The sequence below is a fragment of the Pseudochaenichthys georgianus genome, chromosome 17, assembly GCF_902827115.2.
Source record: "Pseudochaenichthys georgianus chromosome 17, fPseGeo1.2, whole genome shotgun sequence".
Lineage (NCBI taxonomy): Eukaryota > Metazoa > Chordata > Actinopteri > Perciformes > Channichthyidae > Pseudochaenichthys > Pseudochaenichthys georgianus.
Window position 1 is genome coordinate 10937668 of NC_047519.1, and position 22383 is coordinate 10960050.

The window sequence follows — 22383 nt, forward strand, 5'->3', positions numbered from 1 at the left end:
CTGTCTTCATTTTCAGGGAGAGAGGACTCATCAGAGGATGGATTGTAGTTTGGGTCTATGATAACCTCATCATCATCATCATCATCATCATCATCATCATCATCATCATCATCATCATCTGTGTCTTCTTCATGGTGTGGACGGGTCTGCTTGGCATCTTCAGCAACACTCTCTTCTTCAATGAGAGTGTTTAAGTTATTGTCTGCTCCATCTGATACAGGGTCTTGGCCTGGTACATGCTGCTCCACCTCTTTAACGACGGTCTCATTTTCATTGGATGATTCCTGATCGGTGTCTGAAAAGTCAAGTGCATCTCCTACCAAAAAGGAGTAGGTGTACGGTCACAACTGTGTGATCATTATGAAAAGGCTGCCGGAGCCTGAGAAACTCCACCGGCAGTCATACGAAGGCTTAGATGCCCTCACGAATGGCCCGATGTTGCTACGATCACAGCCGCATTTGAACATTTCCTTTATCGTGTGTCCATCGGGTGTCACTTTCAGGACAGTGTGACAGGGGCTTCACACACTACAGGAAATGGAAAACAAAAATCATAATAGGCCCCTTTAATTCTTATTGGGGGCGACAAAAACAGTATCTGAAGGGACTTCTGTCGTAGTGTCAGTGGTTCAAGTCCTGATAGGACCAATTACACATTGCGGACTAGTAGCTGCCTAGGTGTCCTTGAGCAAGGCACCAAACCCTCAACCGCTCATGGCACCTAACCATGGGAGCCCCCTCACTCTGACACCGCTCCATTAATGCATTGTCCTATGTGTGCATGTGTGTGTTTGGAGCCTGTGTGTGATCAGCATGTGTCATATATTCTTCTTATCAGCACACAGGGGCTTTGGGTTTGTTTGTCATCGCTTAATATGAGCTGTTCAGCGTGACTACAGTTATATATGTTTACTCTGCCAGTAAAACAGTGTTATCTCTGAGCATTTGTACAAGTGCAAATAGAAACCTTTTAATCGTGAGTTCATTATCTGGAAATTGTGACTCGATAACAATACAAAAATTCCCATGCACTGACGGGAAAAAGGAGAGAAGGAGGGTGAGAACCATGTAGAGAGATTAATGTAGGTCAGGTAGAGAAGAAAGAGGGAAAGCACCTGCGGAGAGAGAGACAGAAAGCGAGAAAGGGAGGAGGAAGGCGGGGTATTGGTTCCTGCTGCACTGGTTCTTCAGCCTGATTGACGTCAGCACGGCCTGCTCTCCACTTCCTGTCAGAACAGATGGGCTGCTGGGAGCGTCCCGCAGCAGGAACAAATACAAGAAGGCTGTGAGTCTCTTATTGTCCTTCCTCCTCCATACCCCTCACAAACCTTGACCCTTTCAAGTGGTTAGCCCTGTTTCAGTTAGTTGGAAACCTCTGGGAGTCAGAACACATGTGGTTCTAATACAGCATCATACTCTAGTTCAGATTATTAAGGAGCGGTTCAAGTAGTTGATTAAATCTCGTTTTTTATTTTAAAATTCAAAAAGTGTTTGAGGCAAACAACCTGCAACCATAGATGTGTTGTTCTCAATTTTAAATCTACTTAAATGAGTGAAAATGGGCATTTTTTTTCAGCTTAAATGTATTGAAATAAGATAAGATAAACCTTTATTGAACCCCGGGATTGACGGTGTCTGCAGCAACAAGGTTGAAACACAGGATAGGGGAGATATGAATTCACACAAGAATAATCACGATACGTTTAAGAAATAAAAAATGTGAGATTTTAAATTAGGGGGAGGCAAGCCAAATTTGAGTTAATTCAATTTTGAAAACAACACGTTATTAATTAAACAATATGTTTTGCTGTGTTGGCAAGACAATTAAATGTAGAGGAAACTTTGTTTTTGGAAGGCTAAACGCCAACTGATATGAATTGAAGCAGAATCAGTTGTTGGATAAAAACAATGTAAGGATAAGATGCGCCACAGCTCTCGCTTTAAGTATTTGGGAATTTGGGAGATGGAGAAGGAAAAAAGGTAATCTACAAAGTTTCTGGAAGAATAAGTGTCCATATGTATAAGCTATATTGACACTAAGCTCTTAAAGGATGATAATTAGATTGCCAACAGTATGAATAAAGCTTCAAAATATTCTGTAGGACACAGCCCTATAACTTTCATCTGATTTGGATGCAATTTGTATACTGTTGAAGTAGGAGGCCTTTTTTCGTATTGAAGTTTTTTTATTTATTATGCAAGAGATCTTTTTACAAAAGAAGTTCAAGAAACCCTGATGTAGTCCCACTCCAGAATATCACAGTCGTCCACTCTTCCTGAGCTTACAAAGAAAGCACCTGCCAGCACAGTGAATAATAGCAATTGTTCAGGAGGAGACGACAACAATCAACAATATCACAGGAAGAGATGCCCTCATATCCTCCCTCTGCTGCTTTCGCTCTCCTTTTCCTCAACTCTGTGGCCGGGAAAAGGAGAACAGATTTTTCCTGTTTTTGCGTCTGTGTTTTCAGCGATGCAATATCCCCAGTCATGGAAAAGACTCAGTCCCTGCGTCTTTCTGGGTATTAGCTCAGCGGACTAGATGGCTGATTTGGAGCTCTATAAAACGTTTATGATCTCCTATAACGGGATAGGAGGTGGAAACAGTAAATGGAGTAAGACATTAAGAAACAGCGGTGTGAATTCTTAAAGGAAGACAGTTGTGAGGTCAACTGCTTTCTTTAACCTCCCTGAAAACGTATTTGGGATAAGGAAAGATGGAAGGTGAATCATCAGGACATGGGAAGATAGGACTGCATTTTAAGAGACTGAACTCACACTGGGGCCCTTTCTCATTTCTCTAACTCCCCTCCTCCACTCCTATCCTCGAGACTTAGTCCCGCCCACAGGAGATGCGAAAGGAGGATTCGAGGAGGGGAGCCGAGGAGAGAGGAGGGGAAGCAGCAGGCGCTTAGAGAAATGAGAACTCCTCTCCTCTGAGCGGTCATTTTAAAGAGACGTCCATTAATGATGACAGGAGGCACAGCAGCCCTCTGTCTGATGGACAGATGTGTTCATGACCACTTATATATTTACTTTGATTCATTCACAGTGCGGTATAATGAGACAATAACAGGCTACAGATGCGGACACACACATATATATATTTATATAAATATATACAATTTCAGAATCAAACAGAGCACTCTCATAATAACGTAACACTATCAGAGACTGGATATATACCCCCCCCCCCTCTGGTCGCTACAATGAGGAAAATAAATTACGGGCCAAATTTTTATTTATAAGTATTAAAAGTAAGCAGAGGACACCAAACCAACTGAGACCTGTCTGTCCGCTGCATCTACGGCGTACGCACACACTGTACCACACACACCTACACACTGTACCACACACACCGACACCACACACACACACACACACACACGCACACACACACGCACATACAGTTCCTAAAACAGGCTACAGCCGTTGTGTATTTATTGTGAAGCACTAAATGGTTTTAGAAAATATGGACTCTTTGTTTGTAGATATCTACTAAACTAAAGCAAATAAAGAGAGTAGGCCTGTTATACTGAGTGATATATATTATACACACTGCTCTGCTTTCTGCACGGACCTCACAGCTGTTCTCACTGTAAACATCGCGTTGCGATGAAAGCAGTTACTAAAATAATATCCAGGGGATGCATGCAGAGCTGTCATTGGCTGAGATAAGTCCGGCCGTGCGTCACGACACTGTTCCCGGTAATGCATCCACGAAGGAGCCGTGGAGGACCCATCAGTGTATCCTCGGTTAGAGCTCCTCCAGAGAGCCTCCTCGACGCTCGGTCCTCGAAGTGCATTTAGAGAAATGAGAAGTCGTTCAACATGGCGCGCTAAAATTCATTTCCGGGTCACTACCGGAGGACCGAGGAGTCGAGGAGGGGGATTTGATGAAATGAGAAAGGGCCTGGGTATGCTGTACCATGATGTGCCAGTGGATGTTATTGTTTTCCGTAGATGGACTACTTAACGTGCATCTTGAAACTTTGCCTCGTGCATTCTTATTATGTACCATGCAGGCTTTAAAGACGTGGACAACAGTAACAATATCTCACTTTGTAAACTAAATGGTTGCTCCTGCTCTCCCTTAGACTCCAATCCGCTTGTACGTACCGACATCCCAATTGGCAAGTATGATTGTATGAAACCATTTGAATGTCACATTTGTTACAGGCTTGGCCTGTCTCTTTAAGAGTAGCAGCCGCAAGGGGTTGTGGGTGTTGGAGTCTCTGTGTGTGTGAAATGTGATGGCCAAGGCGAAGTGCGGAGTTATGGAGAGAGAGACGAAAGTATAGAGAAAGTGGTCAGAAAATGAATAGTATCTAGTCTGTATGTATGTAATACCGTGTCAATATAGCTTGAAGAACGTGAATAAACGTAGGTTCTTCCCACGGCACCCGAACGCCTCGTTTCCATCCTCTTTCCCCTCGAAATGTCTGGGCAGCTGGTTACCGGCTGACAACGAGCCAAGTCAGAAACCACCGGTGTGTATTTAATAGTAAAAAGGTAACACATTTAATGAATGTGTTACCTTCAATGTTGTGACTGCAAGGAATTATGGGAAGTCAGTATTTCCTTTTGTAAAGGATGTTCTCGTCTATCCTAAGCTAAAGGAGGTAGTCAAGCTCTTATTACGACTGGCAGTTAAGTACTTCGGGCTCATTTCACTCCATTCGGAACTTTCCTAAGCAGAAAAGACTATTTGCCGGCAGCTAGAGATGATATGAGATCAAGGGAGAGGGAAAGTGATATGGGGGAGAAGAAAACACCACAAAGGTCAAATAGAGACGTCAGTTTGGGAGCTTTTGAATCAGATATGATGTCGGAGAAGCAGGGAAAAAGGTCAGATTAGATGAAATAAACAAAAAGAGGCAAAATGTGACCGCAGCCGCTGAAAGTACACTAGGAGCAGAAAAGTGTGTGCGTTTGTATGGGGGAGGTTTATTAAAAATCAGTTGCAAATGCGTCACCTCGGCTGTTTACGCCGTCTTGGTCCAGGAACGTGGCGGGGGGTTGTTGTTGTCCTTTTGTGAGTTTGCAGTGTGCGCATCACAAACTGTCCTGACCCCTTCACACGCAGTCCCCGGAGCCTCGAGGCCAACACAGTGCTCCCTGTTCCCTGGCTGATTCAGATTGTGGGCTCGGCCTGATAAATGGTACTTTCCAGAAATGCTCGATCATGGTGTCTTTCAGCGGCCTGGGCCGGTGATTAATGTGTAACGCGTTAGATGAACATTGTCCCAGATGGTAAGGGCCTCCTGGGTCCATGGTTAGTCATTTTACCAAGAAGGGTCATCATGTTATTGGAAGGAATGTTCCCTTTGACTGGCCTTAAGGAATTAAGACTATTTGCCGCCAGCTAGAGTTTACACAATGCCTTCAAGGAATGAACATTCAAGGCAGCTCTGATTTAGGTAACTCTGATTTGACGTAATACCATTTGCCTACTTTTACATTCTACGACGCAGTTTGATTTACAATATTGAAACGTATCGGTTGTATACATTAAGAACATGAATATAGTGTCATGTTTATAGTAGTGGAGCAGAGAATGAAGGTACACACCCCCAGTGTTTGTGTGTGTTAGGGATGCCTGAAATATATATACTTAACAATATATTACTATCACCTACAGAACATATCTAGGATTAAAAGACTAATGTCACAGCAGGATCTGGAAAAACTTGTCCATGCTTTTATCTTCAGTAGACTCGACTACTGCAAAGGTGTCTTCACAGGTCTCACTAAAAAATCTATTAGGAAGCTGCAGCTGATTCAGAACGCCGCTGCTCGAGTCCTCACTAACACTAAGAAAGTGGATCACATCACTCCTGTTCTGAAGTCTTTACACTGGCTTCCTGTGTGTCAAAGAATAGATTTCAAAATACTGCTGCTGGTTTATAAAGCACTGAATGGTTTAGGCCCAAAATACATTACTGACCTCCTGCTAAACTATGAACCATCCAGATCTCTCAGGTCTTCGGGGACTGGTCAGCTTTCTGTCCCCAGAGTCAGAACTAAACATGGAGAAGCAGCATTTAGTTATTATGCTCAGTATATCTGGAACAAACTCCCAGAAACCTGCAGGTCCGCTGCAACTCTGACTACTTTTAAATCCAGGCTGAAGACTTTTCTTTTTGTCGCTGCTTTTAATTACTATTCATATCTTAGACTGCACTGTAACTTTTATCCATGTATTTTTTTATTGTGTAATCTTCTTTGTTCAATTTGTGTAAAAAACGAATTATTAAACAAAAACTTGAAGTTAGAAGTCGTCTGGCACAAAACCCATTAAACACATGTTCCGTATTAAACAGCCAGATTGTTTGGAGGGGCAGGAAGGTGTAATCTTTTATAGTCGTTTTCCTGGTTTCCACTCTATAAGCTATTTGACCGCTAATTAAACTATTTCTACATTTATAATAGGAACTAATGCAGGAACTTGAGGTGTAGATCCCCTGTCAAATGTATAGAATAATATACGACATATATTCTAAGGTTAACTATATTTTAATCAGGTAATCCATCACAACTTAGTTGTTTTTAATCAAATCAAGTTTAGTTCCAAGTATATTTTTACGTGGTGTATTGCTGCAAAACATTAACATAATAAGAGAAATAAAATTGCCTGGTTTGAAAAAGAAGAAAATCACAATATTTTACTTGAAATATACTTATACTTTCACCTGAGAAGAAAAATCACAATACAAATAATGAAAATATCTACAACATATCGGATTAATGAAGTTGGCGGATAATTTTTGCATATGCAATACACTTGTTTTTGTATCATTTTGCATTGTATGTGTTTTCATTGCAATGCCCTCATCAAGTATAAGTTCAGGTCCTTACAAGGGAAACAGTTCGAGCACCATTGTGCAAGAAAGAGTGCCTTTGCACATTGTTGAGAGCTACGGTTTAAATCTTCACATCGACTTTGTTACATGAATGCACGCTGCTCAACAAGCCTGTTTCCAAAAAGTCACTGCAGTTCAAACTTCTGCAAAATTAATTTCGACATGTGACTTTGTGCGTATGCTGCCTCGGGTGCGGGGCCCCAAACAATGAGCATTTCTCATTAATCATTCGTCTCTCTTTGTAAACAAGTCCAGAAAGCGACGTGATGAAAGACTAATCTGAAACAGGTTCTACAGACTGGAGAATAGGATGTGTCAATCACCGGTACTTTACGCTTCAATGCCAAGTGAGGAGTCATAACCTTTTAATCGTGTGTGTGTGTGTGTGTGTGTGTGTGTGTGTGTGTGTGTGTGTGTGTGTGTGTGTGTGTGTGTGTGTGTGTGTGTGTGTGTGTGTGTGTGTGTGTGTGTGTGTGTGTGTGTGTGTGTGTGTGCGTGTGTGTGTGTGTGATTATCTGCTATTAGGTAACACTGACTTCGCTAACATACACACTATCACTCAACTATAGCACGATGTGACAGCCCTGTGAATTGTATGGGCATGTAGAACGTTCGTGTTGGTATGTGGGATGTGTGTATAGTATTAGGGTTTCATGAGTATTCTTTGCTTGAGTATACAGAGCATTCAGAATAAGCATTACCATTATGTTTTCCAGCACAGATTGTGACACACTATTCTTGCCTGTTTGCGGCTACTTCTGAGCGTTGTCCCCAAACCGATTAGCTTGCAACTCTGAGGAGAAATGCATGCTGGAAAGAACATCCCACATTGCTGTTCTGAAGGAGAAAGACATTTACTTTGAGACATTACGAAAGACTTGGATGCCGACCAGGTTTTGGATATGCGCAAATATTGCAACAGCGACCTTTTAAGAAGGTGGTTGAAGGAATGAAAGCAGGATGTTGCGTTCAAAAGAAGAACCCGACAATGAAGAAGTGGAAACATTTAAAAATGACATTTTGACACAGAGAAGCTGCATGTCAACGGGGATAATACTAGAATATTAGCGATGGAATGGAACATCATTTCTCTTTAACCGTCTAACACCCATCCTAGAATTAGAAGCCGCGCCAGGGGATCAGATGGTCTGCTTCCTTGCTCAAGGGCACTTCGATAGTGCCCAGGAAGTGAACCGTAGCCTCTCAAACTCCACTTTCCTTACCTGGTCCATTCGGAGACTTCGGCTGACCCTCAAGTTCCAAAGCCACGTCCCTACAGACTGATCTACTGCGGCCCCTGTGCAGCAAGTATGTAAGCTTCGCTCAATGGAAATTCTGCATGAGTCGTTCAGTAACTTGAGGAGGACCTTACTCTTCCCAAGCCCTGGGACAGTGGGTCAATGCAAGACAAAATACCCACTAGAGCTGCAACTATTGGTCAATCTTCAGAAAAATGATCTGCAACATTTTGATAACATGTAGAGCACAATGAATTAGCAATCGGTTTAAACCATTTTGAAAAGGGCAACACCATGAATATCTTCTGCATGTAAAGCTAGTCTTTCTGGGATACCTTTCTGATCAATGTAAGCATCCTCAGTGTGGTTGAATGAGTTCCTAAAGTATTTAAAGTAATAATGAAACACCACACAGACGGCTGATTACAAACAGCCAGCACAGATCTGACCTGTCATTCCCAGCCTGTGCAGTCTGCTCTACGTCAGGAGTGCATGTCGGCTTTTCCAGGCCTGCAGCCAGAGCAGAGGACCCAGAGCACTGGAAGCGTGCAGCCTGGTTAACTATGTGAATGATGTCATTGACGACAGCACGGCCGTAAACCTTGCTGCGCCCCATCCCTCACGGTGGCACGGGCCAACACAGCTCCATGGTGCATTGTGCAGCAGCTGTCAGACAGGCCCTGCTGAGCTGTGGAAGCCTGTTGTTTGGATAGGTGAGCAGATAATAATCAGCAAGAGAAGACAAAAGGCTGTCTGTGTGGTTTCGGGGATGGACCGACTGTAAACATGGTTCTCACGGCTCTTTGGAATCCTTTAGATTGACTTGATGGGGACAAATCAAAGCCTTTGAAGGCACGGTTCATTAAGCGTGCCGACAGTTGATTCCTTTCTGCAAGAGTAGAATGGAAATCTACCGCTCAACTTGCACCACATATTGTTCTGCTGTGCCGCTCTCTTTTTAACTGGTATCTGTGAAGGGACAGTGGTCACAAACACACCTTGCATACACTTTTTTTATTGTTCTGACTATAGTTTAAAACGTCAAGAGAATATACCCACTAGAGTTGCAACTATTGGTCAATCTTCAGAAACATTATCTGCGACCATTTTGATAATCCAGTACTCACTAAAGTGCAAAAACAGCTCATGTGTTATGTTCTATATTTAATATCATATTTAAACTGAATATATTAGAGATTTCCACTGACAAAACAAGACTTTAAGAATAATTGACATAATAGTATGTGGGAAAACTATCATCATTTTAATCAGTTAAAACAGTATGCATGATTCATATTGCATACCCAAATAGCAAAGCTTGTTTTTAGCCACTCACATATGGAGATGTACTGTTGTATGTTGAATATCATATTAAACTGAATATATTTGAGATTTGGACAAAATAAGACATTCAAGAAATAATTTTGGATTTTGAGAAACTAAGATTCTCAATTTTCACAAGATTTTACCATTTTCAAGACGAAACAATTAATTGTATACAGTTAAAAAAAATAGTTTTCTACATTGATGATAATTAAATAAATCGTTGGTTGAGGCCCGAATGAGCAAATACATTCCGAGAGAAAAAAAAAGTACATAAAAGTTTCTGGGAAAACGATAAGGAGCCTTGTTTATTTGAGTTTTGAAGCAGTTTGCTTATTGCACAACCAAAGAGCAACGTGTGTTCTTATCAAAGAGCAAATAGTAAGATTTCCTGTAAAGAGTCACCGATCAAATTAAAGACATTTACTTTGCGTTTTCCCATCAGGTGGACGGAGTTGACTCAGACTCAAGATGACTCCTTTGTTTTGCTCCTTGGCTCCTTCCTTTTTCTTTGTGTCTTCTTTCTGTTTCAGTTCCCTCCCGTCTTACTCTTCCCCCTTGTTACTGACGTACATCAGCCATGACAGAAAGGTGATTCATTGCCCCCCCTTCTGTCTCAGCTTCACGTGTAGTGTGAAGCCAAACACAAACAACAAGTACGTGTTCAGATCTGTATCAAAGTGTGTTTTCTCCTTCACGATGTGCTAAGGTCAAGATGTGGAATGTGTGTTTGCGTACTGGCAGATAGCTCGGAGCTGTTTACACTAACAGCTGGTGATGACTCAGGTCATGGACCCTCTGTTGTCACCGGTCCCGTTCTTTCCTCACAAGTCAAATTAGTATGAATAAACTAGCCTTAAGCCATATTAGTCTATGTTTCCTAGTTGGCATTCTTTCTTTTTATTTATGCATATTTTACTAATCACTCCCCTTTTTTACTGTCCTATAGTACACATTGGAATGATTTCTTACTTTATTTTTTAGAACTAGACTTAGGCTATATTAAATAGATAAATGTGTGCTCTCTCTGTCTCGCTCGCTCACAGAGGCTGTGTGCTCCTCCGTGGCGATCACGGCTTGCGTTAACAAATAATAATAAGTGCGTGCGGATGCGTCGGCGGACAGGCAGGTCTCAGTCGGTTTGCTGTCCTCTGCTTACTTTTAATAATTGTAAATAAAACTTTTGCCCGTAATTTCATTTCCTCATTGTAGCGACCAGAGAGGGGGTGGATATATCCAGTCTCTGATTGTGTTACGTTATTATGAGAGTGCTCTCATACTTGTTTGATTCTGAAATTGTATATATTTATATAAATATGTGTGTGTGTTTATATGTCCACATCTGTAGCCTGTTATTGTCTCATTACACCGCACTGTGAATGAATTGAAAGTAAATATATAAGTGGTCATGAACACATCTGTCCATCAGACTGAGGGCTGCTGTGCCTCCTGTCATCATTAATGGACGTCTCTTTAAAATGACCGCTCAGAGGAGAGGAGTTCTCATTTCTCTAAATGCCTGCTGCTTCCCCTCCTCTCTCCTAGGTTCTCCTCCTCGAATCCTCCGCTCGCATCTCCTGTGGGCGGCACTAAGACACGAGGATAGGAGTCGAGGAGTGGGATTAGAGAAATGAGAAAGGCCCTTAGTATCATAATGACAACACTATGGAACACTTGCTCTTCTATTGGCTAGCGCTCCAACACATTGTACGTGATAGGCTAAGGGGGGGAACATCTTTCAGTGGTTGACCCAGTGGCGGCCGGCCCATAGGGGAGCTAGGGGCACCGCCCCCCCTCTTCCCACATGTTTGATTGCCATTAAAAAATAAACAAATATATTTAAAAAAAAAATATATATATTTTTATTTGTAATGAACAAGGTAAATATGATATAGTTGGTATCAGTCAAATGTATAATCTACAATAAAATCTCGTTTAAAATAGTTTTACGATATCTAAAGTTACTGATAAGTCACATGTTTCCTGCCTGGCCGCAGCGTGTGTCACTACCCTCTCTCGTCTGGGCGGTAGAAAGGAGCCCTCAGCCAGAGCAGCAGCAGCCAACAAGCTGACTGTTGCTATCTGTATACTATGCCGCCGAAACATAATTTCAGCCAATCAGCGTCGTCAGATCTGATGCTCACAGGGCGCCCTGTCAGCGCCCTGGCCTGCGTGTCTGTGAGTTGTTTGGACTCGTATCCAAGGTGACGCTACAGTAGTTGTCGAGAATGGCTGCGTCTGCAGGTGGAGACTCCGGTGCTAGTGGATCGCCGGAGCTGTAGATTAACATTTACATGCTTATTGTAGTTGTAGGGCAGTGCCTGTAGCACCATGGAGCACATGTGTGGGATGGACCTGTGTTTTACAGGGAAGGAGTGAGCAGAGGGTGGAGTTGTCGATTCTTGTTCAGTTTTCATCTTCCTCACCCTCTCAGACTTTGAGTTGCGCGCGCTGCTAAAGAGACGTGCTACCATGGAAACCAAACAATGGTGTAGCTGTATTAAAGTCCGAGTGGAAACAGTCGTGAGTCTGATTTTGTCAGAAATCGGGAGAAATGCGGGAGAAATATGACCCCGGAGGAAACCGGGAGAGGGCAATGAAATCGGGAGTCTCCCGCGAAAATCGGGAGGGTTGGCAAGTGTGACTCTCACACACACACACACACACACACACACACACACACACACACACACACACACACACACACACACACACACACACACACACACACACACACATAATGTTCGTATTTAGTCTCCTGATTTTAAATGGGAGTTAATTCATGTGAGTGTTCACAAAGCACCAGTGTTCTGCAGTGTGTGTGGGCCTACTGTACTGTTGCACAGTTTTGGAAGATTCATCGCTAACCACACTGAAGATTATGGATTATCTCATTTTTTAAGCGCTCAATTTGTCCTCCCCCCCCCCCGCCCCTCTAACATCACCAGAAGTCATAATTTAAGGGGTCATTTCTCAAAAATGTCTTCCGGGGGAGGATCCCCCCGGACCGCCCTAGTATGGTTTGGTCCCTATTTCCATAGCCCCATCAAAAATATTTTCCACCAGCCGCCACTGGGTTGACCAATCACAACAGAGCCGGCCAGCTAACCAATCAGAGCAGACTGGGCTCTGGTTTCAGACAGAGGGTGAAAACAACAGGCAGAATGAGAACAATAAATACCTTTTTGAACGTTAAAGCATGGAGACATGTCCCAGTAGAGGCAATATGAACCTGAACATCAGCATAATAATGTATTTTAATCATCCCTGCCAATTGATATGTGTTAGGTTGTGAGTGAGTGTTGTCAGTCTTTTATCCAAGGCAATTCTTGCAAACTATTGGACCAAACGAACTACACGTTTTTGGGCTAAAGAGGCTCAAGCCATCAGATTGTTGGAATTTAGTTTTATAAAACACATTTTATTGTCTTCAAATCTGGCACAAATGTCCACCTGGCCTAACGGATAAATGACTTTAGTATGCTGAACAAATGTCAAGATTGCTGACCTTACAAATGAAATCCTGGCTTTGACTCAAAGGTGAAGACAGCAATTTTGACATTGTCACGCAAATGTCTTTATAGGATGAAATATGAGTGATTTATGATAATACTGTTGCACTTTTGATTGAAATGTCTGAAAGCGGGACTTTTAATAGTAGTGTTATTTGTCATTCTGGTATTACTACTTTGACTTATTCAACACTTATCAGTAGGTGGTATAATAGATGAGGAAGTCCAGCTCTGCACACCGACATCAACCAGACAGCCCAGGAAGCAGGTTTTCTGGGGGGTGGTAGTTAGAGAACACAGAGAGGTGCAGTGTGAGGTGGATGTGAGCGGAAGGTGTCTCGGGCGGGAATGGAGGTGGGGGATGTTTGAGCTCGTTGGTGCAGTTGATGGCTCTCACAGAGGCCGGTTTGTGGCCCTACAGGGGAGAGAGTTGGAGGGGAAAGGCAGACGGGTCTGTCTGCACACTGAGCTCTGTTGTCCTCTCAGCTGCCTCCAGCATATGGCCAAAGCATTAGGACTCAACCAAGTAAAAAAAAAAGAAAAGACTTCCACTGTAAAAACAGGCTGGAAAAGTACCTCGCTCGCTCGCTCTGTCTGGGGCAGACTTTCAGACTGAACGTGCGTCACGCCACTTTTGACTGGTGACATTGTGAATTGTCTGTCAGCCCAGTCAGCACACTGTTTTTGTGATCAACCAGAGGAGACGATGGACTCAACATTACCATCTACTCATATGCGCACACAATTTGCTTAACTTACTGAGTCATGTGAGAGAAGCATCCAGCTGCTGCCTTAGGGAACACATCTGATGAAAATGTGGAGTAGGCAAGTGGCATCCAGCCAGCAACGCCAATAAACTTTACATCTGAGGGTTTTACTGCCATCAGATTCTGGACTGCGTGTTTGAATCAGCCGCCAGCTCCGGAATGATCTGTGTCCAGGTCAAGCCTTTGATGATTCCCGACTTCCCTGTTAAACATTTTTCTATATTCTCTCATTGGAGGGAACGGAGGCAGGATGTGGTCCCACCTTCTTGGCATCGCCCCGTGCCCCTATGGCTCAAGCCGGCCGCACGTTGGTGTACACCCGGTCCTAACAGCTCACCGCCTTGTGCATGAGCTGCTTTGATGCTCTGCTCTGTGTCCCTTACTTTACATGGCCTGGATGCCAGTGGTTCTCGTGAATAGTTTAAACCGCAAACCTTGGCGGCATATTGTAGCCAAGGGTTCTTTTCAACCTGGAGCTCAAAGAAAGGAAACATCGGTCTGACCTGAGGAATGAGGCTAGCGCTAGAAGTGGCTTTTGTGTAATTTAAGTCGAGACTTAACTGTCCTTTGTGGCTCAGAAGAGTCACTGTTTCTAATAGCTTCCAATGGTGGGAGGTTTCATGACTGTGTATATCGCCTGACATTTCATTTGAGATCTTTAGTGAACACCGGTTGGTTCAGAGTCTGTACGCCATCGCTGGGCTTTGAAGTGCTTTGATCCAGCGTATTGACGCAAATTGGGGAGCAGCACGCTGGCTGTCCTGTTGTGCTACGCATACGGGGTAAATGTCTTCCATGTGTGGAGCCCTATGAAGTCGAGATCAGTCTTTTCCGTAGAAAAGGGAAGGTGGGGAGATCCAGATGCGCTCAGCGCTCACTCCCTCCGGGCAGAAATGTGTTGGATCAACATTCTCCCTGGTATACCAGAGGACGACGCATCCTAATTAGTTCCTCTTGTAATATCAACTCAGTGCATTTCTATAAACTCCTCTTCATCCTTCCTCAGCTCCTCTTCATCCTTCCTCAGCTCGTGGCCACGTGAGTCAGAGCTGCTAACGATGCAGCTTCCTCGTCCAATGACAGATATCATTATTCTCAGCAGACACTCCGTAGTTCAGTCGTTGCGCTCCATGTGTTGTACTGGTCAGGGCCAAAGAGGAAGTGCTTTGGTTTCTTTGGCACACGGTGAGACCCCGGCATGGCCCCCCCTCCCCCAAATTGAGGGAGTCAAAGTTTGCCTCTCGTGTTTCTTGTGCAAACACAGTATTTGTTGTTTGATATCATTTTCTTTCTCCTTCAGAGGTTTGTGCAGCACGGTGCTGCTTGCTGCTGCAGTTCAGCACAGCCCTAGAGTTCCTGTTTAAGAAAGAAGTCTTTGAAACGCAGAAGGAATTGGAGCGGTTGTTTTTGCAGCAGTGACAAAATGCACTTACAGAAAGTAAATGTAGTTCCTCGCCTTTCCCTTTCCCCAATCATGTTAGTATATAAGATGTTGATATGCAGTTGTTCAAATGAAAGTATACAAAATACAGCCAGAGGATTGCCTTGACTCAGAAGCCACTTTTTAAACATAGGCTTTGTGTACTATACCTGCATGTACAAATACTTGTGTATGTGTTTGAATGAGGGGCGGGGAGAGAGCAGGAACTACTTAATATATCGAAAGCATAGGGACCTCATTTGGTCAACTAAAGCTTCTTCATGCAGACATGACTTATATGTGTGTTGGATGAAAGGGGGGTTGGGGGGGACAGCAGGAGGCAGCAGACTGCCTGGTTTGCACGCCACTCGTTCAGCAGGGTGATACAGAGAGAGGGGCGGGGGGGAGCCAGACAGAGTAGGGGGGGTCTGAAGAGCACACGAGAGCAAGGGCTGGAGGGGACACGGGGAGGGTCTGCAAACAGTAACTCTAGCTCTCAGTCTGTCTGGGAGACCCAGTTCCCTGAGCTTTCTGAGGAGATGAAGGAGCTGTGTGTGCACACACCCCCCTCGTCGTCCTCCGCGTCTCACGGATGTGCCGCGGGCCAGTCCTCCGTTAGAAAGAGCCACGCCGGGACCCTCGGACCTCCCCGAATGGTGTCAGGGGGCTCCGCTATAGACATGGATCCTCTCGGGCCTGATTACGTGTCCATGTGTCTGTTGGCAGATGAGTCCTACCAGAAGCTGGCTATGGAGACCATGGAGGAGCTGGACTGGTGTCTGGACCAGCTGGAGACCATCCAGACGTACCGCTCCGTCAGCGACATGGCCTCCAACAAGGTGAGACACATCATTATATAATGTACAGTATGTGCAAACGGTGCGTTGTGAAGCTGCCAATGATGGGACTTCCCTAAAGTCTGTCCTCTGAGGAGAAGACATGATGGGATTTCACTTGTTGGCTTTCATCTGAGTTGATATGCAACATGAATTTCTCTTATTTATAAAAAATTACTAACATTTTAGAAACTCATGAGAAAAGTGTGTCAACTGGAGGGGTCTTAGGTGAATAGCGTCTCTCCAACACGCCAACCGGTCGGAACATTCTATCAGCTCACCCTGGAGACCATTGTTCTCAGAATGAGTCTTTCATTACGACTCTTAATATGTGCAGTGTGAGGGAGGCTTTGAAAGCATGCACGCTACCTATTACAGAACTTAACTATAACAATGATAGCATGGGGATCTCATTTGGTTTACTCAAGCTCCTTAGAAAAACTCAAACGAAATGTAAATTGTCATTGTGTGATACAAAGTAATAACACTTTTTAATATAAAAAACGAAGATCGCCACTCAAATTAATTTAATTTCCAGTGCATAAACCCAAATAAAGATGTAACCTATATGTAAACCCGAAAGGGGCGGGTTCGTCAATAGTATAGACGCATTAGTAAATCAATAAATAATAAAACGCTTCCTTTCTTGTTATGGCCCAAACTGCTTGTAGTTTCATTAATTGACTACGCATTAAATGCCCAAAACTAACTTGATCAATACAAAATGTAGTTAAGCTACTAGTTTAATTACATGTTGTTTACCCTTAACGCTTTATATATGTTGAACTGTGTCGTTGCCTGCCATAATGATGACCGTGAGACCTCCCAGGAACACAGCCCCCCACTGTACACTGTCATCTCTTCCAAACCATAAGCACATGTTCGAAGCTAAGCCATTTCACAGGTTCCGTCCCAGATGTAAAACAGTATGCATGTTGTAATGAGTCGTCAGGAAGCGTGATGCACGGCTGAACAACTGGTCTTTGTTGCCGTGTGGCTGACAAGTTGCGCACTATATGCAAAATGTAAAAGACGAAGCCACATTGACGCACTTGCAAAGTAGCAGCCGTTCTGTGGCAGAGTATGAGCTGGCATTATCATTATATGGCTGCCCTGTAGATAAGTGTTTGTGTTGCATCCAGGACCACTAACTTCCTGTTAGTGTGTATACGTGTGTGTTCAGTGGGAAGGCCTGTTCTGCTGAGACACATGGCCTGTTTTATAACCGCTACATGTTCTTGATTTAATCTGATTACTGATGCCTTTCTCCGTCATAGTGTGTACTGTTGAGCTGAGCAGTGGCCCACTTGCTCAAGTGACGTCATTACAAAGGGCACGTTTAACTGACAGGCGGCCTTTGTCCGGACTATAGTTTAAGGTTTAACAGAGAAGCTAAGGTCTTGTTAGAGCAAAGTTAATACTAGTTTCAAAGCTACACTCAACTTAACTTCTTATTCACTTCATTTACCCTCCTTTTCAAATTCATATTCTTTCTGTAACTTTGGATCAGGCAAGGTCACATCCTCTGTACGTCTGAGGTACTGCTACAACATCGGCTCATTTGTGTCAAACGAAACATTTCTGCAATGCTAACAATTATGCAAACGTGTAAGATAGTGCATGAAACAGCATATAACTGAATAGCAGGCGCTACGTACAGACTTTATTTGAAACATTTCCTCTAAAAAGAAAGGGATGAATTAGGTGGAGCAGGGCGTTAAGCGTAATGCTAACACGAGCCTGCACACATGCTCACAGAGACAATGTCAGAATGCTTGGCAGTTAAGCATTTAAAATATTCACCATCTTAGCATGTTAGCATGTTAGCATGCTGCAATTTGCTCAATACCAAATGAGGAAATAAGTTCCGTTAAGAACAATGGCGACGTGTAAAGAGGTACGTGTAGATTCTGCAATAGCATCAGATCTGAAGAGTATTTATTTATTGAAAGAAGAGCAAAGAATGCAGGCATTTCTTGATGCAACATGTGTTGTTGCTCTTCCCCCGGCTGGCTTCAGCCAGAGTTCAACTAATTCACCCAATGACCTGCTAAGTATTTTCTGGAAGTGCTCTTTCCCAAGCAGTTTTGATGGTTCTGGGCCATCTGATGTGTTCATGGAAAGCTATGGGATCACCTAAGTGAATTACGTTTATCTTGAGGGTAACATCACATGTCGTCATAATCCACCAAATACTTAGAATTTGGTTTAAAGATGACCTCAAAAACATCATGAGGATGCTTGAGATGTCTTCAGGGCACCTCCGAAGTCATTGAAACATCTCTGAGTTTAGATCAATCCAACATGTTTTTACAAACCTGAAATCAGTCAGCATTCTGCTTTGGTCTAAGTGGATCAACATCATCTCACCATGTGGCTTCAAGGAGACCCAATGCAGCTATTTAGAACTCGTGACTTCCCTTTGCTTTGATGAACGTCTGTTTGTGCGAATTTCATTTGTGCAGAGCTCAAACTAATTGCTGCTGAGTATTACTCAACCCCCGCGCAGACAGCGGAGACTGCATGGCGGCGGCAGATTATAAACATCCACAGTGGTGTCGTCCATTTCCGCCTGTGTTCTCCACTGTGGTCTGAGGGAGGGAGGATCGGGATGAAGACGGGGAGGGGTGTTGCCAGACCCTAACGGGCGACCGTGACACCGGTTTCCTGTCCCTCTCTTCTGCTCCCTGGTAACCAGACGACAATAGACCCAGCAGCCAGGTTGAGTCTTTACAGGCAACCGCGTCACTCGCACTGCCAAGACAATGAGCACGGGGCCCTGCAGGGGCGCGGGCGCTCCATCCGGCCGACCGGGGGCATTGTTCGCCCTGAGTCAGAGTCCTCCCATACGACCCAGCAGCGCCACGAAGCATTGTTGACCAACAGAGAACGGGGGTCAACAGTTTATGATGTTACAAGCTGATTGTTGTGAAATGACGCAGGGGTGGAAGGAAATCAGCTGTTGGGCCACTCATCGTTTTTATTGCAGAACTGGCGTCAGATACAGTTTATGTTTTGCACCAAGCATCTGCAGGCTGTATCACGGGACACGCTTCCAGCTGAGTATAAAACGTGCGCAGATTTATACTTTTTTTTTTTTTTTTTGAGATGTTAGTTTGAATTAATTGTAAAGTTATATTGACAAATGTAATAGTATTTATATTTAATGCATCTGTATTTTGATCTGGTTTTAATTGTTAGTGTGCCCAAAAAAACGTGTTAATGTGTACCTGCCCAGGGACTGCAGATTAGCTATAATCTGGCATATGCAGCACATCTCCTCTTTTTGAGATGAATGTAGTTGTATGGTCCTCGTTCAGTAAAGAGTAATACTAATCCTCAGTCCCAGTACTTATATGACGTGATGTTGGAAGTTTCTTTTTGGGAACCCGAAAGGACGTAATTGAGCCCATGATTAAAACCCAGGGTGTCTCCGCTTTCAGTGTCCAAGGGCACAGGTGTGTCCGGGGCCACGGGGACCACACACCCTGCTGACCTCAGCGCGGTGCAGCTGCACCCCCGCCCCTCACCATCATTACCCTCGCCACACTCCCAATGCCGGTGCTGGCGATGGCCTTGCACAAACACTGCCATCTGAATCCAGTTAGGGGAGCTTAGCGCTTTGCGGGTTCGCGTGCGAGCGAGCCCCCGAGCCCAGCGCGAGCCAGTAGGAAACTTTAACTCACGTGTGGTCACTTCAGCTTTGAAGCACCGTCGTCTTCCGAGGGGAAAGAATGACAAAATGATTGAAACAGATGTCGCGGTGGGTCTGTAGCTGCAGCGGGGTAATGGACATTAAATGATAGAGTTGTGGTTTCTTTTGACTGAAGGCGCGGTGAGGAGATCAGACGGGCTGCAGCGGTGATTATGGTGCCTAATTGTAATTAAACAGTTGAACCTCTGTCCTCTGCTATTACCAGAGGAAGGTCAATGTTAAACCTGCTTTAATGTTACCCGTTTCTTATTAGTTGATCAGCAATTTATAGGAAATGTTTATTTTTTATTGTTGCTAAACTGAAAACGTGCCGTTGTAACACACTGTGTGTTGACACTGTACACAGCGACGCAGGGCAGAGATTGGATCACCCGGGGCTTTGTCAGGTTGCACAGCTGAGGTGTTGCAAACCCATTCCTCCCTCTATTCTGCTTCAGTCGAGGTCAGCGCGTGCTGCCAGAATTGAAACTATTAAAGACTTCTCCCAGAGGAATGTCATGTATGATCTTCCGGCACATTCCGGTACGTCAGAACGGCTCGTTATTCGGGGACTTGTCAGTGATGAGATCAGGTATGCTAGTTGCTCCTCGCCTGCAGCCACAATAGGAAGCAGGATGTCTACCAGTAAATGAGCTCAGTGAATTACTCTATCGTGTAAAAGGGAAGTAGGTGGGGACACATGCTCGGGCCTGTGTCTGAGGGAGGAGCCACCCACCTCTGGAGGCCAGTCAGACAACTCCGCTCTGCTGCTATATGTTTCCTGCTTGACTCCACTTCAGTTAACAGAGAAAAGAGAGAGGAAGCAGGCAGAGACTGAACACAGCTAATGCTCGTGAAACTTTACTGGATTTCTTTCGGGTCGTGTGGTTTTACGCAAAGTGACAATGGGACTATGTTGTTCTGAAAAGCAGAAGCAGAACTTTGGGATGCTTACAAGTTGGAAAAAGGTGAGTTTTACTTTTGGAGTTGCTTACATTGTGCTGTGGGAGTTTGATCTGGATAGAATAGAACAAGTTATTTGATGTTAGGGGATTTCTTAAAAATACATGAGTGGAAATGGTTTTATTGGCTTTTTTTACTCTAATCTTGTTTTCGCTCTTTTATTTTTAACATTCAGGCCGGTAAGACAATACTAAAGTGCTTTGCTTTAAAACAACTTTTTTGAATAATTCAAATGAGATTCCGGTGTTTTGGAGGACCCTTAAATGCATCACTTATATTGCTTTGTTTGCAAGAAAATGACCAATTCTGAATATTCAATCTCCCTGAGGCATCCGCTCATCTTCTCAGAACCAGTTTACATAACTTCTCTGGATTGCCCAAGACCAGGGTTTGTTCTGAGTGTGAGCACTGTTTGCTAACGTCAAAGGATGCACGAGTTATTTCGCCATACATTGAGACATCCATTGTCCTGTCCACACTCATGCACATGTCACCATGCGCGAGTGTGCAGCGCGTATAAGATGAACTTTACGACACGGGTGACTAATCCAGCCGGATTCATTTCCGAGAGGTCACACACATCGACTCTGTTCTGCCACTTTAAAGAATCAATTACAAGTTCCCTTTGAATGGAATAAAGCCGTCTAAGTCCAAGCTCACATTTTTGTTCTTATGAGCTCTCTTTGATTTCTTTTTTTACGGCCCGCCTCTGGCAGTCTGGGTTTTGAGTTTTCAGCCAAGTCTTTGAAAGTGCTTTTCAACTTTCACAGTCAAGTAGATGTTAGCCGTCTGCTTGACAGCTTTCAGACAGCTGTTGAGGCCGGAATAAAAAGGACCCCATTGTCTGGAAAACATAATCATGGCTGGGTTCTTTGAAGACGTAATAAAAAAAGCAAATGACTATCACATTTGCAGGACTTGATTGCAGCATTATCCCATGGTATTCATCATAAAGGTTAGGGTGTGGTTTCGCATTAGTGTTTCACTTTTCTTGACGAAAAAGCCATGTTGCCTCAGGACCTGCCTCAGTCTGTGACGGTGTTACAACGTCTAGCCTAGTTGTGTCAATCTAGTGCATCTCCTCTGTGTGTGATACGATGAGTCGAGATCGGGGACCACCTATAAACAATAGAGGGGACCACGTGACTCTGTTGCCATGGCGTTCAGGTTGACGTGCGATTGGTGGTACACCGGTGGGCGGCAGACTGAAAACTCATCTGTTTGTCTCCCAGCATCTCCGTTCGTGTCCTCTTTAATACAGAACAAAGCTGCAGCAGCAAGACAGGACACAAACTGGTATATGTGGGATCGATTGCAGGTGTAAGAACAAGAGCAGGTCTTTGGCACGTCCTGTAATGATTACGGACGGAAGTGTGTACAACAGATTATAAAACCCAGACTGAAAGCCAATCTGGTCCATTAATACCCCGCGTGCCCTCAGCCATGCGATAAGCGTGCCAGTGCTTTGAAGCCTTGCATTGCGCAGTATGCGTTGGATCTGTTCTGCATGACTGAGCAGGGGAGGTGGGGGGGGGGGAGTCGATCGAGAAGGGAGGGAAACCGAAATGGGGGGGGTGAAAAGACACAGAGGGAGGGGCTTTGCAGAGAGCACGGGAGAAAGATGAGGGGGGATCCTCCAAACACTGTTTTGTGCAGTGCCGCAAAGGTGGGAGGCAAAGAGAGAGACTCCATCAGTCCGTTGGGGGGCTCTACAGCCAGAGTGCACCCCCCCTCCCCCTCCTCCTCTCTGCCTTTTGTACGTCCCTC

At 44.2% G+C, this 22383-nt stretch overlaps 1 protein-coding gene across 2 annotated transcripts in view; it reads left to right on the top strand.

The window, feature by feature from the left end:
- LOC117462349 (3',5'-cyclic-AMP phosphodiesterase 4B-like) overlaps positions 1–22383 on the top strand; it is a 92689-nt gene that overhangs the window by 62412 nt on the left and 7894 nt on the right. For both annotated transcript variants that reach the window (XM_034104539.2, XM_034104540.2), the window contains one exon: positions 15850–15962. In XM_034104539.2, coding sequence (XP_033960430.1) covers positions 15850–15962 — 113 coding nt within the window. The remainder of the gene's footprint in view (positions 1–15849; positions 15963–22383) is intronic.